This window comes from Xiphophorus maculatus, chromosome 19 (assembly GCF_002775205.1).
Source record: "Xiphophorus maculatus strain JP 163 A chromosome 19, X_maculatus-5.0-male, whole genome shotgun sequence".
In the NCBI taxonomy this organism is placed as follows: Eukaryota; Metazoa; Chordata; class Actinopteri; order Cyprinodontiformes; family Poeciliidae; genus Xiphophorus; species Xiphophorus maculatus.
Window position 1 is genome coordinate 8,846,362 of NC_036461.1, and position 16,040 is coordinate 8,862,401.

At 38.1% G+C, this 16,040-nt stretch overlaps 1 protein-coding gene across 1 annotated transcript; it reads left to right on the forward strand.

Annotated features, from left to right (window-relative positions):
• Positions 1 to 138: 138 nt before the first annotated feature.
• Positions 139 to 6,555, forward strand: jdp2 (Jun dimerization protein 2). Its single transcript, XM_005797692.2, has 4 exons — positions 139 to 320; positions 3,527 to 3,744; positions 5,170 to 5,274; positions 5,362 to 6,555. The coding sequence occupies exons 1-4, from the start codon at positions 233 to 235 to the stop codon at positions 5,545 to 5,547; spliced, it is 597 nt and encodes a 198-aa protein (XP_005797749.1). The 5' UTR covers positions 139 to 232; the 3' UTR covers positions 5,548 to 6,555.
• The last annotated feature ends 9,485 nt before the right edge of the window (positions 6,556 to 16,040 follow it).

Genomic DNA, 16,040 nt, shown 5'->3' on the forward strand with positions numbered 1-16,040 from the left:
GAGACAGTGTAGCCTGAGCTGCAATGGTTTCGCCGTAAAAACAGTAGTGCAGCCTCAGTTTCTTCTTGGTAGGAGCGGTTGTTACTTCCCCTCTTCCAGGCCCCCTCCTCCGAACCCCCCCTCTGCACTATGTCTACTTTTTTTCAACATCCCTGCTTACGTTTGCCTGGCATCGCTTGATTTCCGCATTCCCAAATCCTCCCAGATTGGGATCACGTTTAAAGTCGGGCTGATGCAACGATTTCCACTTTTTAAAATCTACTCCCGACCCTCGGCCGACCAGAAGAGAGGACATTTGTTGCACCTGGGATCAAAGTCAGGTCGGTAAAAGAAAACTTCGTATAAATAAAAAAAGAAAAGAAAGAGGAGAACTGAATGTTTCCCTGCGCACGCTGAGCCGCTGCTGGTTGGCGCGCCGCGGATTGGTTGCACAGACAGCCAGCAGCTCTGATGTTCTTGGTTATTCAGCGGCTTTTATGCTTTCCCCGAATTGCGGTGTTCAAAGTAGACCCGACTTCTTGCAGATCTTTGTCTCTCTTTTTTCTTTTTCGCTTTGCATGCTGTTTTTACTTGAATCACAGCGTGCAGCAACCCAGAACAGAATGTTCTCATTAATGGCACGCAGTGATGCTTAAAATACATTTGATCTGTTGCCATCCTGCACTATAAACGTTTCAGCAGGTAATTTAAGTGTTTGATAGAAAGACAAAGTTACATAAGAACACCAGAGCTGAAAAAAGGGACTTCCGCTTTCAAGTTGACCAATTCCGCAGCGGGGTATGCATGCAATGTGATCTTCCAAGAGGTGACTACACATGTTTAAGGCAAAGCATGAAATAAGATGGGGCTTTCCCAGGAAAAAAGAATGGCTTGGAGCAACGAGGAGCACTGAAATATTAATAACTGCCTTTGATTTTTAAGGAATAGTCTTAATGAAGGACGCTAAAAGCTAAAACAACGCTGCCTGCATCCAACACAGTAAACCATTCGAAAAGATCTGTGTGTGGCTTCACCTCAAACCGATGGTAACTTTTATTAAAAGGCTCTACCTTTGACCTTTTGCATATTTTGGGAGGAGTGTGGTTTTAAGCAAAAATGTCCAGCACAGTTCTACTTTCTCTTTTGGTCTGTTCTTAAGGGAAGTGCTGAACTGAAAGTTATATATTTCCATCTATGATGCACAAGTTTATCTGTCTTCACAGACCTTCAGATAAACCAGGCATTGTGCTTTGCAGAAACAAATTATGCATCTTTAACTTTTTCACATTACAGCCACAAGGTTCTGTGTGTTTCATTGGGACATACCAGGAAAAGTTTGTGTCAAACTTTGAATTGGATAGGTATTCAAATTTGTAAAGTGCTATGAATTCAGACCCCTTTAATTTGATGTCACATAAATTCCAGTGTAAACAATGTAGCATTGACCTGTTAAAAAAATGTATTAAGTAATGTAGTTATTTATATTTTTTGATCTACATGTGAAATACTAACACGGACTGAATATTACCTTGATTCTGGAAGGAAACTCAAGGACGCAATACAAATACAGATCACGTTTGTCAGATTTTTATTTGTAAAACTATTTGAAAATCCTGCATTGTTTTCTTTCCACTTGACAGTTATACATTTAATTGTTTTAGTCTTATCACATGGATTGTAACTCCTGTCCTGGAGGGCCGATGTTCTGCGACTTTTTAATGTGTCTGTTGCTTCAACACATCTGAGTCAATTAATTTCAAGATTAGCAGGACTGTTGAAGATCTGACTGCATACTTAGATTTCTGAGCTAGCCAATTAAGACAGAAGAGACCGTCTTCATTCCTAAGCTTCTGAATTAAACAGAAGATAATGGGTGGATGGTGACCTTCTTCATCTCTGTCCTTACAGACTGTCAGGTGTGTCAGGACATCACAGGTTGCCTGATGTTGCCAGTTTATCCTGCAGTGTGGGATTAAATCTCTGTGTAAATTGACTTCAACCTGTTTTTTTGTTATTTTGACATTGACATGTATCTTGGAAATCCGCTGAGGTTGTGCTAATTTCCTGTGCGTTTTGCTCACACTGCTCAAGCAGCTCGGTTTCATGTTCTTGAACATTTAAACACCTATTTAACTTTTCACTGCCACATTTTTTGCCACCAATAACAAGAAAACCTGTTTTCAGTGCACAACTCAAACACCAATTAGATTGTCACCTTCTTCTTTTTTAACACAGCAAATTATTTTAGTTTATTTTAACCACATTATGCTCGTCTCAGGCAGCCACATTCCTCTCTGCTTACATTAAGTCTCATAAAGAGGAAACCACAGTTAACTGGTATTTCTTGGCTTGCCTTCAGCTCTCGTTGGAATAAGGAGGAATTTGTTCGAGTCTGGTTATGCACCGTTATTCATTCTTCTTTTCATCTCTTGGGACTAAATAAGGCAACTTTTTGCCAAGATCTTGTGAATGGTTGTACATTAATCCCCCCCCCCCAAAAAGAAAATCAGGGAAATAATAATAACTGAACAGCAGCCTCTGCATCCTGCTTCTCTAACAGACTAGTTATTCATCACTGAGAGGTGAGTCAAGCAGCCTAGAATGCAACTTTCTCAAAGCTGTTAGACATACTGTTCAAATTAAACACATTTTAGCTTCATTTTCAAGAATTTTACATTTTCTACTTGGATACAGTTTGTTATTTGAAAAGGACAAAAATCCGATTTGGAGTGAAGGAAGCCTATTGTAAATTTGTATCTTGTGTACTTAATATGTGTTGCCTAAACAATTCATATTGTTTGTTATATGCCAAAAAAGAGCAGAGGAAATACATATTTAAAGGCACAAAATGAGGAAAATTCATTCCTCCAACACTGGCTTTTCACTGCATGTCTTCTGGCTACATGAGGCCACATTTGAACTCCCTCCTGAAAAAAAAAACAATGCCAGTTTTTATTATGGTAAAATCAAGAGGGTTCATTTAGGGTTTTGGAAGTATTAAAACCAAAACCATGATCAGTGATTGTATAAAGCCGAGTAAGTACCCATGACCTTGTTTTCTTTTACATTTATGAGCTATCTCTGATATAGAGGTGCATACCAGACTTTCAGACAAGCATAAAAAGATCTGAAATCATTTTGTAGGATAATGACTGGTATTTTATAACAGTGTGGTTGGACACACTTATCTGCATTGGGGTTGTTTATTGGAAATATAAAATGCATCGTAAAACTGTTGAGCAGCTTAAATTTTCTATTCACCAATAATAAACATGAGTTATTTGTGGAAGAATACAATCTTATGAAGAAAGTATAATTCAATGGAATCTTTAATGGTGTTTAAAGACATTAAACATAATACAGTTCTTATCCAAATGTATTGCTGATTAAAATATGATTTAATGCCTTGTGAGTGTCCACTTTTATTGTTAAAAAATATCTTGGTTGTCTGCTCTCATGCAGCTGTAAAAATAACAGCATTTTGGTTTTTTTTTGTTTTTGCTTGCATCTGGTCATTTCTCCCATTTTCCTCCTTTGCCTCCCGTAGCTGTGGTCAAGGCCGAGCCTGACGCAATGCCGGGACAAATCCCAGATCCCTCTGTGACAGCGGGCGCACTGCCCAGCCTGGGCCCGCTGGCTGGGATCTCCGCCACCACGCTGACGGACAAGCTGAGGTTTGGCGATCTCCACGACATCGGAACAATGTTGTCACCCCTGCTTTTCCTGGACACTCTGGGAAAGAGGCCTGTAGTCATCAAAACTGAGGTACTGGACAATCTCAGCGACTTTTGCCTTTTCAGATTTTCTGATGTGTTTGTACTAATTTCAACCACTGAAAGTAGCACAGAATAAGAAGATGCAACATAAAAAATTTCGTGCAGTTACTTTAAAAAGTGACATAAGGCACTTGTCCATGTTTCTTACAATAGAAACCACAAATCCTGATGTGTTTATGTAACCGAGAGACAAAAAGTGTAACTTGAGTTGCACACCAGCTAAACTTTGAGGCTATTTGATTTGATAAAACTCCAGGGCAAAACAGCACAAATGAATTTAAAGTGGAACTTGGCTTCTATTTTCTGTAGAGTGTGCTGCTAAAGTATTCAGTACTCTCTATTTTTTGGTCCGTTTACAACCACAGACCTCTGTGAATTGTATAGACTTTGTGTGGTTGCCCAGAGCATAGTAGCTTAAGATATTCCACAAACAAAAAATGCCCTTTTTTGTGTCAGTACTTTGTAGATCCACCTTTTGCTGCAATTACAGGTGCACGTCTTTTGGGATGTGCCTCAACAAGCTTCACTCATTTAGAGAAGGACGTTTTTCTCATTTTTTCCCTTACAAAACAGCTCAAGCTCAGTCAGATTGAAGGGAAATGTACATGTTCAAGTCTTGCCAATATGAACTTTGACTGGGACATTCTGAAGTGTGAATGTGGTGTGCTCTTACTCAGTCTGCATGTTTATGATTGCGTTTTTGGAGATCTTCTGTTGGAATATGAAATCTGAAGTATTTTTGCACTACTTTGTGTTGGTCAATCACATAAATTCCTACAAAAATGATGGTAGGATGGATGGATGCCTTTCTGCAGCGGTCATTTGGCGAGTGGTGGGTTACATGTTGGACAGATCACCAGTCCATCCGGGGCAGGCTCTGTTCATGCGATCTGTATCTTTACATTATGTCTTACTCTTTAGTGGCATCTGGTGGATGTATCAGAACATGGCCAATAAAATAAATAGTTTGCAAAAAACGCTTGGTGTTAATTATACAGCACAGAAAATAGCACAATATTGAATCTATGCAACGTTTTTATTATCCAGAGATTTTTAACTGTTAATTTCAAGTCTTACTGGTTTAAGCTAAAAATTGTAAATCCAAAATTATTGAGTGTGCAATGAGCTAGACCTTTTGCACAACTTTATATTATAGAGACATATTTAATTTTAATGTTGATTTGCGACCCTGGACACTGCCTTACTATGCAATTTCGTTTGATTTTCATCTTCCTTCAGTACACCATCTGAAATTTCTCCCCTATTTCTACGGTTGAATTTCAACTGTGCCAATCAGCAAACAGAAGTAGGAGTTGTAAATGATGACATTAACTTTCTGCACTATTGTAGAATTGCTGGTTTGATAAATCAGTTGAATTACGGTCTTGTGTTCTTTTCCTGTGTTGTTCCATAGAGAGATGAAGAGGAAGAGAGGAGGAAACGAAGGCGAGAGAAAAACAAAGTGGCTGCAGCTCGATGTCGAAACAAAAAGAAGGAGAGAACAGACTATCTACAAAAGGTGAGACTTGTTTACAGCACTATTCTACAGTTTAACCATTATTTTTTTTCTAAATGTAAAGTAACATTCTTCTCTTTGGTCTCCCAGGAGTCAGAACGATTAGAGATGTTAAACTCTGACCTTAAAGCCCAGATTGAGGAGCTGAGACTGGAGCGCCAGCAGCTCATCCTCATGCTTAACCGGCACCGCCCCACATGCATCGTCAGGACGGACAGCATCAAAACCCCAGAGAGCGAGGCGAACCCCCTGCTGCAGCAGCTGGAGGCCAAGTGAACAAACGGGGACTTTCCTGTCGTTTACATTCGAGGAGAAGCAGCAAACTAACAGCACTTCTGCTCAGGCGCTGCTTCTGATACGCAGAGCGATGGCCCACAAAGAGCAGATCCAGTGGGACGGATTCAGCAGATCGGTCTCCTCATTTCCCTTTTAATTTTTAAGAAATCACTTCTGCATCAGCCAGGTCTTTGTGACATATAACAAAGAAAATGCAATGCAGGTCTTGAGGAAAGTTACCTGTTACGCAGCTAGTTGGCTGTTTTACGATAGCTTTACATTTTATAACATTTAAAATGAAGAAAATGGAAAATTTCCATTATGCAAAAAATTGCTTCATTTCAACTCAGTATTTTAATAATTTGCTCTGATGTCTAACGTTATATATGGCAGGAGTCTGCACAAATGTATTTTCAACACAATTTTAATACGGAACTACCGAAATCAACTGTTTTGATGTTTATGTGAGAAATCTTACATGGATTTTCTTTGATCTCTAAAACTAGATTGAGGAAAATCTACAAAATTAAAAGAAACTTTTAATAGATAAGATAACTACTGTGATGCATAACTACATGTATGCAACCATTACATATTGATTAAATTACAAATATATGAGAAAAAAATAGTATTTACCAGTTAATAGCACATGTTTTCTGGTCCTTATGCTTCTTTTCTATTTGTAGAACAACCAAACCTGTTTTTTATTGTTTTGGCGCAGGCGTCATGTATGCACATATAAATATCTATATATATATACACACACTCAGACAGTGTTTACATTGTACTTTATTTACTGTTTTCATATTATTACAGCCAGTTATGTTTGTTTTTATATAGGTAAATATTTACTTTTGTATATGTTGTTATATAAGCATATAAGCTATCTGAAAATACAATTTTATATTTCCTGAAGAAATGAAATGTTTCGTTCCTTTTTTCCCTCCGTTTTTTCTGGTATTTTACCTCATCAAACTTCAAGTTGAATACTGCCATCTTGTGGCAATCAGTGATGACGTCGGACTACTTTTTTCAGCAACGAGTAATCTAACGCGTTACTATTTCAAATCCAGTAATCAGATTAAAATTACTTGCCCAAATCACTGTGCGTTAATATTTTCTTTTGTAATGTAATTTGATTCCCTCTACGGCTACGCGTCGAGTGACAACAGGTCTTCTATCTGTGCTACCCATTCATCCGTCCTACCTTGTGGTAATGCGCATGTGCACTCTTGCTTACTCAGTTGATTTCTTATCACTACATCCTACACCGACAGATAGACATAGCTATCCGTCCTGCGGTAAGAAAATCTGACGAGAAGCCGCTTTGCGCATGCGTGATTCATTTCCAACGTGGACACAGAATGGGGTTCAATTCAGTTCAATTCAAAATTTGTTTAAGCAACGACAGCACATTAAACAATGCTACATGTGGGAACAAAAACAGAAACTATTGTTTTGTGCATAGGTTTACTAACCTATGCACGAATATGCATTTCTTGATAGTACCTTTATTTAAAGACAGTAATATCAAAAGGTAAAAATTCCTGTCATATACACTTGAATTTCTGCGACTATTAACAAGAGAAACATAAAAATGCATATCAGAGAAAGCTAATTCTCCATAGCAATGTAGGTCAGTAAATCAGTCTTCAGGTATTTGTTTGTGTTTTAGCCAAAACAACTTTTCTCTCTTCTCGATGAGGAGAGAAAAGCGTCTCTTCATCGAGGGACGCTCTGCTCTCGATGAAGGCAGAGCGTCTCTGTTTCTGTAGAAATCAGTTGAAGTGGGTAATGGTCTGCACAGCTCTGGATTCTGACCAATAAATAAAGTTTATTTAGTTCAGAAACATCAAAACGACAAGAAGTTCATGATTTACATTTGAATTAAATCCAAGCTGAACATTTAATTAAGATCTGTTGACTTATATTTGCAAAGAAAATAATTAAAGATAAAGAAAAACGAATTTTACAAAAAAATTTTGTACATTTTTAACCCTCTATGGCATGGCGTTGCCCTCAGGCAACAAACCACATAGCTGTACCTCACATTGCTCCTTTATTTTATTTTTTGGGGGGCATGATTTTTGACATATTTTTGTCCAAAAAATAGTTCTTTTATGAATATAGTTTTTGTTTGATTTGTATTTCATTTCTCATAATCATTGTAGACAATCTTGGTGTTCTAGACCAATGTTACCCTGAGGCAACAAACCCAAATCTGGTTCCAGGAGGTGTCAGAGTCCGATTTTATGATTGACATGTAATTAGGGACCACCAAGCTCCCAAAGAATGCAGGAAAATATTTCTTCCCCACAAAAATAAAAAGTCATGCCATAGAGGGTTAAATAAGCAATTTATGAATAAACTTATAATATTTAAAGACGTATCAAAAGAAAGATGTATGGACAGTGAAGAGTTTCAATAAATTAATGGCACACTTAATTTCGCTGTTTCTCTAAATTATTCTAAAAATATATTAGGGATAGATTATGAATAAAACATATAATGCTATTAACATGAGTTTTATTAGAGGTTTAGATTTGTGCTGCTTCTTTGCAGTTGGGCAGGTTTTACAGATTTAGTGTTTGTACTGGAAAATTTCAAATCTGGCAACAGTGGCTAATAGCGCCATTTTTGTTTTGGATGAACGTGACGCGCATGCGCCATGTTAGATAAAAGTATGACGTAGCTTCTATGTGAGCGTTTTTTAAAAAAAGAGGCGGCTAGCATCTGGCCGCACGGAGACACGAAACTATCGGTCTGATATTCATGAACTTTGGCACCTGGATTAAAAAGGATATTTTATGATCTCCCAAGACGCGGAATCCGTGGACGCCCAGCCTTATGACTGAAACTTTTGTGGATCCGATTGAAATCGTGTCAGTGTTTATCGAGGCCTGGTTTGGCCTTGTACTTGACCTGTGAGTAGGCCGCAGTGATGGCAGGTAGGCCGCGGGAGCGCCACGTTTGAAATCGCTGCGTTGGTTATTCAGTAAGTTATTTTTATGAAACTTAAGTTGTTTGTCTTTTTCCACCGATGACTTTAGTGAAGCCATTTTTTTGTGTGTCTAAACAGAGCAGCACACAAGGAGAGACCCGACCACGGCCTCTCAGCGGCGGTTTGTTTTTGTTGCTAGTGTCCCTGAAACATCTGAGGAGATACATAACGGCATCTGAAGCTAGCAGTTGATCGATTATGGATATACTTCGATCAAGCTGAGGATCGCTTCCGTCAAGCTGAGGATTCCCTACAAGGTGCCTGGCGGATCCGCCCGACCCATCAAAGGTTGGTTAGGTCAAGCAACTGTTCCAATGGCGGGTCCAGAAGACATCAACTGGTAGGAGCTGTTGCGGGTTTTGCTAGGCTGCGGATGCTAACGCTGTTTGTTGAAGGTCAACGCTAGGCCTCTTGGTGTGCTGGTTTGGTTTGATTCTCTGCTGAGAGTCAATGAGCTGAGAAGGATTCTGCTGTTGTAAATCCTTCTGTCTTTGGATTTTATTGTTGCTTGAAGCAGTTGCTGTGGTCTTGTGACCTGCGGAGGTTTAGGTGTAACTATTATCTACAATATCTACAATCTTAAGTTCCTGGCTTGAAGTCAGTTGTGATATGAAAGAAGGCTGCCAAGGATTTGGCAAATACAGTTTGAGACTGTAAGAAGTGATTCAGCTTAGGCTTTGTAAATATCACTAATAAACCTTGATAACATGCCTACTTATTAGTACTAATATAATGTCTATGGTGACATTAGTATAGCTGCATTAGGATAATATTTATCTTTCCAATGAATATCAAATATGTTTTTGGGTGAAGATGAGTTCTTTATATTTCAACATACATAATCTTATTTTTGTTGTACCTATTTAATATGACATTTAGGGTCCATACTTTAATAATTCAATAACTCAAACAAATTTAATTTACGTTCAATTTAAACATGAAAACCGATTTAGTTTTTGCGCCGAACCAAAGCGTGGCCTCGTGCAATTTTGTCACACGATTTCATTTCTTCTGGACGACGGACAAAGGAAAGATCTCCTCAAGCTGCAGGCCAGAGGCCACCGAGGTAATGTTCACACTGTAATCCACCATCTCTTATTTGCAGATTTTCAGCTGAACTCCATGTTTTTCTTCTGGAGAGGATCAACTGGGACCTGTCCTTCAGTGTTTAAATATGTTTTAACATGTTTTTTCTCCTAGACTTAGCAACTGGCGGACCTTTTGTTGCAAATAACTTTTTTTTTTCTCATAGACAAAGCCACCCAAAGAGCTTATACTACAACTAACATTCTTTTCTTCTATAGAAACACTCCTGGAGCAGCTCTTTCTCTGTCTCTCTCTTTATTCTGTCCTTTCAAATCCCTTGTGGGTAGTGACAGATGGCCTTTCATACAGAGTCAACTTCTGATTCTGCTGGAGGGTTCTTTCTGTTAAAGGGAAGTTTATCCTCTCCACTGTCACTACATGCATCCTAAATATGAGTCATTGATTTAGCTTACTTAATTGATGACTGATTTAGCTAATTGGTGCAGTGTTGGCCTCACTTTGGAAAGTCTTCCTTTTAAAGGGAAGCGCTTCCTCTCCACAGTCAAATTTCATCCTCAGTAGGAGGCCTTGCTTAAGCTTACTTTACTTTTAGTGAATTTAAATAATTGGTGCAGTGTTTAATTATTTTTTTTTTTTGGAAAGTCTTCCTGTTAAAGGAAAGTCTTTCCTCTGCACTGTCACCAGATGGATATTCAGTATAAGTGATTACTTTAGCTTAACTTTTAATCAATTTAAATAATTGGTCTAGTGTCAGCCTTATTTTGGAAAGTCTTCCTGTTAAAGGGCAGCTTTTTCATTCTTGTTACCACGTGGATCCTTAGTAGGAGGCATTGCTTAAGCTTATCTATAATAAATTTATGTAATTGGTGCAGTGTTAATTTTTCTGGAAGTCTTCCTGTTAAAGGGAAGTTTTTTCTCTCCACTGTCACCACATCCTCAGCATGAGGCATTGTTTAAGCTTTCATAATTTTTAGCCAATGTTTGATAACCGGTTTTTATGTTTTTTTGTTTTTTTTTTGAACGTCTTCATGTTAAAGGGAAGCTTTTCCTTTCTACTGGCACACCATGCATGTTCATTATGAGGCATTACCTAAGCTTACTTGTATAACTTAACAAATCAGTGCAGTGTTGATTTTTTTTGGAAAGTCTTCCTGTTAAAGGGAAGTTTTTTGTTTTTTTTTGGAAAGTCTTCCTGTTAAAGGGAAGTTTTTCCACTCCACTGTCACCAGATGGGATCCTCAGTATGACTCATTGATTTAGCTTAACTTTTAACCAAATTAAATAATTGGTGTAACATTAACCGTATTTTGGAAAGTCTTATCACACGGATCCTCAGTAGGAGGCAATGCTTAAGCTTACTTACTTGATGCGTTAGCTTTTTTTTTTTTGGAAAGTCTTCCTGTTAAAGGGAAGTCTTTAGGGAAAGTCTTCCTGTTAAAGGGAAGTTTTCCTATCCACTGTCTCTGCTTCAGCTTACATAACTTTTAATCAATGTTTGACAACTGCAGTTTTTTTTGGGGGGGAGGGAGGGATCTTCCTGTTAAAGGGAAGTTTTTTTTCTCCCCTGTCACCACATGCATCCTCAGTGTCTATGGTGGTGAATGAGAGTTTTGAGCTCATGGTTGAGAATTTAAGGCCTTCTCAACACCACATGGTATATGGACTGGAAAGACCTGGTGTATGGACATAGTATATGGACTGGGAAGCTGTGGTATATGGACCGGAAAGACATGGTGTATGGACATGGTATATGGGCCGGGAAGCTATGGTATATGGACATGGTATATGGACTGGGAAGATATGGAAGCTGATCAACAGTTTTTATTGAGATGGAACGATGACTCTGAAGACACCAGATAGCCTCGGACTGTGAAAGGTAAGAGTGTGAATACAATGGCAGGAAATGTGGTTTGGAACTTCTGGTAGCCATTCCTCAAGGCTATGAAGTCATTGGATGAGTTCAAGGAAATTAGTAACAAACAAGTACAACGAAGGGGTCGATCCGTTCCATGCACAATGCTCCACGCAAGAAAAACAAGGTAGGCTATTTCAAATGTAGGAGTTCTGATATTGGTTACTAAAGGGTAACCAAGATCATTTCGCCCTTCATCGGCCCCATAGCCCGACAGAGGAAAATGGCGGAACTTAAAACATTTATCAAAATGTTTTTCTTTCTACCAAAAACTGGGTAAGTCTTCAGTCTGGTACTTTGGCCTCATCTAGCTATTGTTTTATTTTCTTTTTTTTTATTGACAATTTTGTTTAGAGACTTCATAATTAATTTTGTTTTGTTTACTTATGTTATATATGTAAAATGTCTTCCAATTTCAGTGTTAAATGTTAGAATTTAATGTCTATTGATTTTTGAGAATGTGTTCTTACATAATTTTAGCGTTACCATGGTTATGGCATTTATTATGAGAAGACTGGTTTATTGTGATCTGTCTGTATTTATGCTGCCTTTTGTCACTTTCTGTTTCTACTACATTATGTATTTCAACTGTTTTTGTTTGCTCAGTTATTTTTCTTTCCATAGAAGCTACACCTGTTCTGACGTTGATTAGCTGTGGTTGCTTCCTGGAAAAGGGCATTGGCTGACGTGATGCTGCCATCACCTAACTGTTCTCCCTCTCCTTTTCATTTCCACAAACAAGGAAAGTTCTCCTGATCAGTTGACCTGTTGTGTCTCTGCTCTGTCTTCTCTCAGCTCCAGTCGGTCATGGCAGATGGCTGCTGGTACTGAGCCCAGTTCTGGTTCTGCTGGAGGTTTCTTTCTGGTAAAGGGGAGTTCTTCTTCTCCACTGTCGCTACATGCATGCTCTGTATTGGGGACTGCTGTAAAGTCAAAGACTCAACACAAACGATTTGCTGTCGCCCCCTGCTGGTCAGATGGAGTGGATGCTGTAAGTAATGACTACATGCAATCTGCTGGGTTTCGCTGGGTACAAACTTTTTAAACTGCTTTAATAATAAGCTGAGCTTATTGTAGTAGTAATTGGAGTACATTTGATTGAACTAAAATTACTTCAAAGTGCATTGAGATGACATTTGTTGTGAATTAGAAATATATAAAATTGAACTTTCAAACTAATAAATGAGCTCCACCAATAAACAATAAAAAAACAAAACAAACAAAAACCCCAACAATCAATATAAGAAAGTTCAAACCCTCAAACGTAGATATAAAAAACCGCAAAAGTAGCTAAAAAAAACATTCAAACTCCTAAAAGTAGATACAAAACATTCAAAACCCCAAAAGTAGATATCAAAAGGTTAAAAGCTTATAATTATAACATTAATTCACAACAATGTTGTTGAGGCATTTTATGAAAAGTCATTTCAATTTAGTCAGATTACTATTGATCCAAGTTATCAATTTCTTAGGTTCACTTAATTATAAAGCAGTTTAAAAAGTTTGTGCCAAGTAAAACCCAACAGATTGCATGTAGTCATTACTTATAGCATTCATTCCCACTGACCAGCAGGGATTGACAGCAAATCGCTTGTGTTGAGTTGTTGACTTTACAGCAGTCCCTAATACCGAACATGCAGGTAGCGACAGTGGAGAAGAAGAACTCCCCTCTACCAGGAAGAAACCTCCAGCAGAACCAGAACTGGGCTCAGTACCAGCAGCCATCTGCCATGACCGACTGGAGCTGAGAGAAGACAGAGCAGAGACACAACAGGTCAACTGATCAGGAGAACTTTCCATGTTCATAGAAATGAAAAGGAGAGGGAGAGTGGTAAGGTGATTCTAATTGGGTTTTTTTTTTTTACAGACAATTTTGACTTCATAATTAATTTTTGTTTTGTTTGCTTATTTTATATATGTAAAATGTCTTCCAATTTCATTGATAAATGTTAGAATTTAATGTGTTCTTACATCATTTTAATGTTACCATGGTTATGGCATTTATTATGAGAAGACTGGTTTATTGTGAGCTGTATGTATTTATGCCGCTGCTTGACATTTTCTGTTTGTGCTACATTATGTATTTCAACTGTTTTGATTTCTCGGTTATTTTTTTTTCCATTGAAGCTACACCTGGCCTGATGTCGATTAGCTGTGGTTGCTTCCTGGAAAAGGGCATTGGCTGACATGATGCTGCCATCATCTAACTGTTCTTCGTCTCCTTTTCATTTCTATGAACATGGAAAGTTCTCCTGATCAGTTGACCTGTTGTGTCTCTGCTCTGTCTTCTCTCAGCTCCAGTCGGTCATGGCAGATGGTTGCTGGTACTGAGCCCAGGTCTGGTTCTGCTGTTGGTTTGCTCCTGTTAGAGAGGAGTTCTTCTTCTCCACTGTCGCTACATGCATGCTCTGTATTGGGGACTGCTGTAAAGTCAACGACTCAACACAAGCGATTTGCTGTCAATCCCTGCTGGTCAGATGGAGTGGATGCTGTAAGTAATGACTACATACAATGGATTCAGTGTCAGGACTGGGTTTCTTTTGGTGCAAACTTTTTAAACTATTTTAATAATTAGCTGAACTTATTGCAGCATCAATTGGAGTACGTTTGATTGAACTAAATTACTTCAAAGTGCATTGAGATGACATTTGTTGTGAATTAAAAATATAAAATTGAACTTTCAAACTAACAAATGAGCCCCACCAATAAACAATAAAAAAACAAAACAAACAAAAACCCCAACAATCAATATAAGAAAGTTCAAACCCTCAAATGTAGATATCAAAACGTTCAAAACCGTAAAAGTAGCTAAAAAAAAACATTCAAACTCCTAAAAGTAGATACAAAACATTCAAAACCCCAAAAGTAGATATCAAAAGGTTAAAAGCTTATAATTATAACATTAATTCACAACAATGTTGTTGAGGCATTTTATGAAAAGACATTTCAATTTAGTCAGATTACTATTGATCCAAGTTATCAATTTCTTAGGTTCACTTAATTATAAAGTAGTTTAAAAAGTTTGTACCAAGTAAAACTCAACAGATTGTATGGAGTCATTACTTGTAGCATTCATTACCACTGACCAGCAGGGATTGACAGCAAATCGCTTGTGTTGAGTTGTTGACTTTACAGCAGTCCCTAATACCGAACATGCATGTTGTGACAGTGGAGAGGAAGGACTCCCCTCTAACAGTAGCAAACCAACAATAGAACCAGAACCGGGCCCAGTTCCAGCAGTCATCTGCCATGACCGACTGGAGCTGAGAGAAGACAGAGCAGAGACACAACAGGTCAAAGGATCAGGAGAACTTTCCATGTTCATGGAAATGAAAAGGAGAGGGAGAGTAGTAAGGTGATTTTCTTTTTTTTACGGACAATTTTGACTTCATAATTAATTTTGTTTTGTTTACTTATTTTACAATGTGTTTTAGAATGTGTTTTTTGTGTTACCATGGTTATGGCATTTATTATGAGAAGGTTTTGACTGGTGTATTGTGATCTGTCTGTATTTATGCTGCTGTTTGTCACTTTCTGTTTCTACTACATTATGTATTTCAACTGTTTTTGTTTGCTCAGTTATTTTTCTTTCCATAGAAGCTACACCTGTTCTGACGTTGATTAGCTGTGGTTGCTTCCTGGAAAAGGGCATTGGCTGACATGATGCTGCCATCACCTAACTGTTCTCCCTCTCCTTTTCATTTCCACAAACATGGAAAGTTCTCCTGATCAGTTGACCTGTTGTGTCTCTGCTCTGTCTTCTCTCAGCTCCAGTCGGTCATGGCAGATGGTTGCTGGTACTGAGCCCAGGTCTGGTTCTGCTGGAGGTTTCTTCCTGGTAAAGGGGAGTTCTTCTTCTCCACTGTCGCTACATGCATGCTCTGTATTGGGGACTGCTGTAAAGTCAAAGACTCAACACAAGCTATTTGCTGATGCCTCCTGTTGGTCAGATGCAGTGAATGCTGCAAGTAATGACTACATGCAATCTGCTGGGTTTCGCTGGGTACAAACTTTTTAAACTACTTTCATAATCAACTGAGATTATTGCACTAGCAATTGGAGTACATTTGATTGAACTAAATTATTTCAAAGTGCATTGAGATGACATTTGTTGTGAATTAAAAATGTAAAATTGAACTTTCAAACTAACAAATGAGCTCCACCAATAAACAATAAAAACCAAAACAAACAAAAACCCCAACAACCAATATAAGAAAGTTCAAACCCCCAAACGTAGATATCAAAACATTCAAACCTGCAAAAGTAGATATCAAAATATTAAAAACTGCAAAAGTAGATATCAAAAGGTTAAAAGCGTATAATTATAACATTAATTCACAACAGTGTTGTTGAGGCATTTTATGAAAAGTCATTTCAATTTAGTCAGATTACTATTGATCCAAGTTATCAATTTCTTAGGTTCACTTAATTATAAGGTAGTTTAAAAGGCTTGTGCCAAGTAAAACTCAACAGATTGTATGGAGTCATTACTTATAGCATTCATTCCCCCTGACCAGTAGGGGGTGACACCAA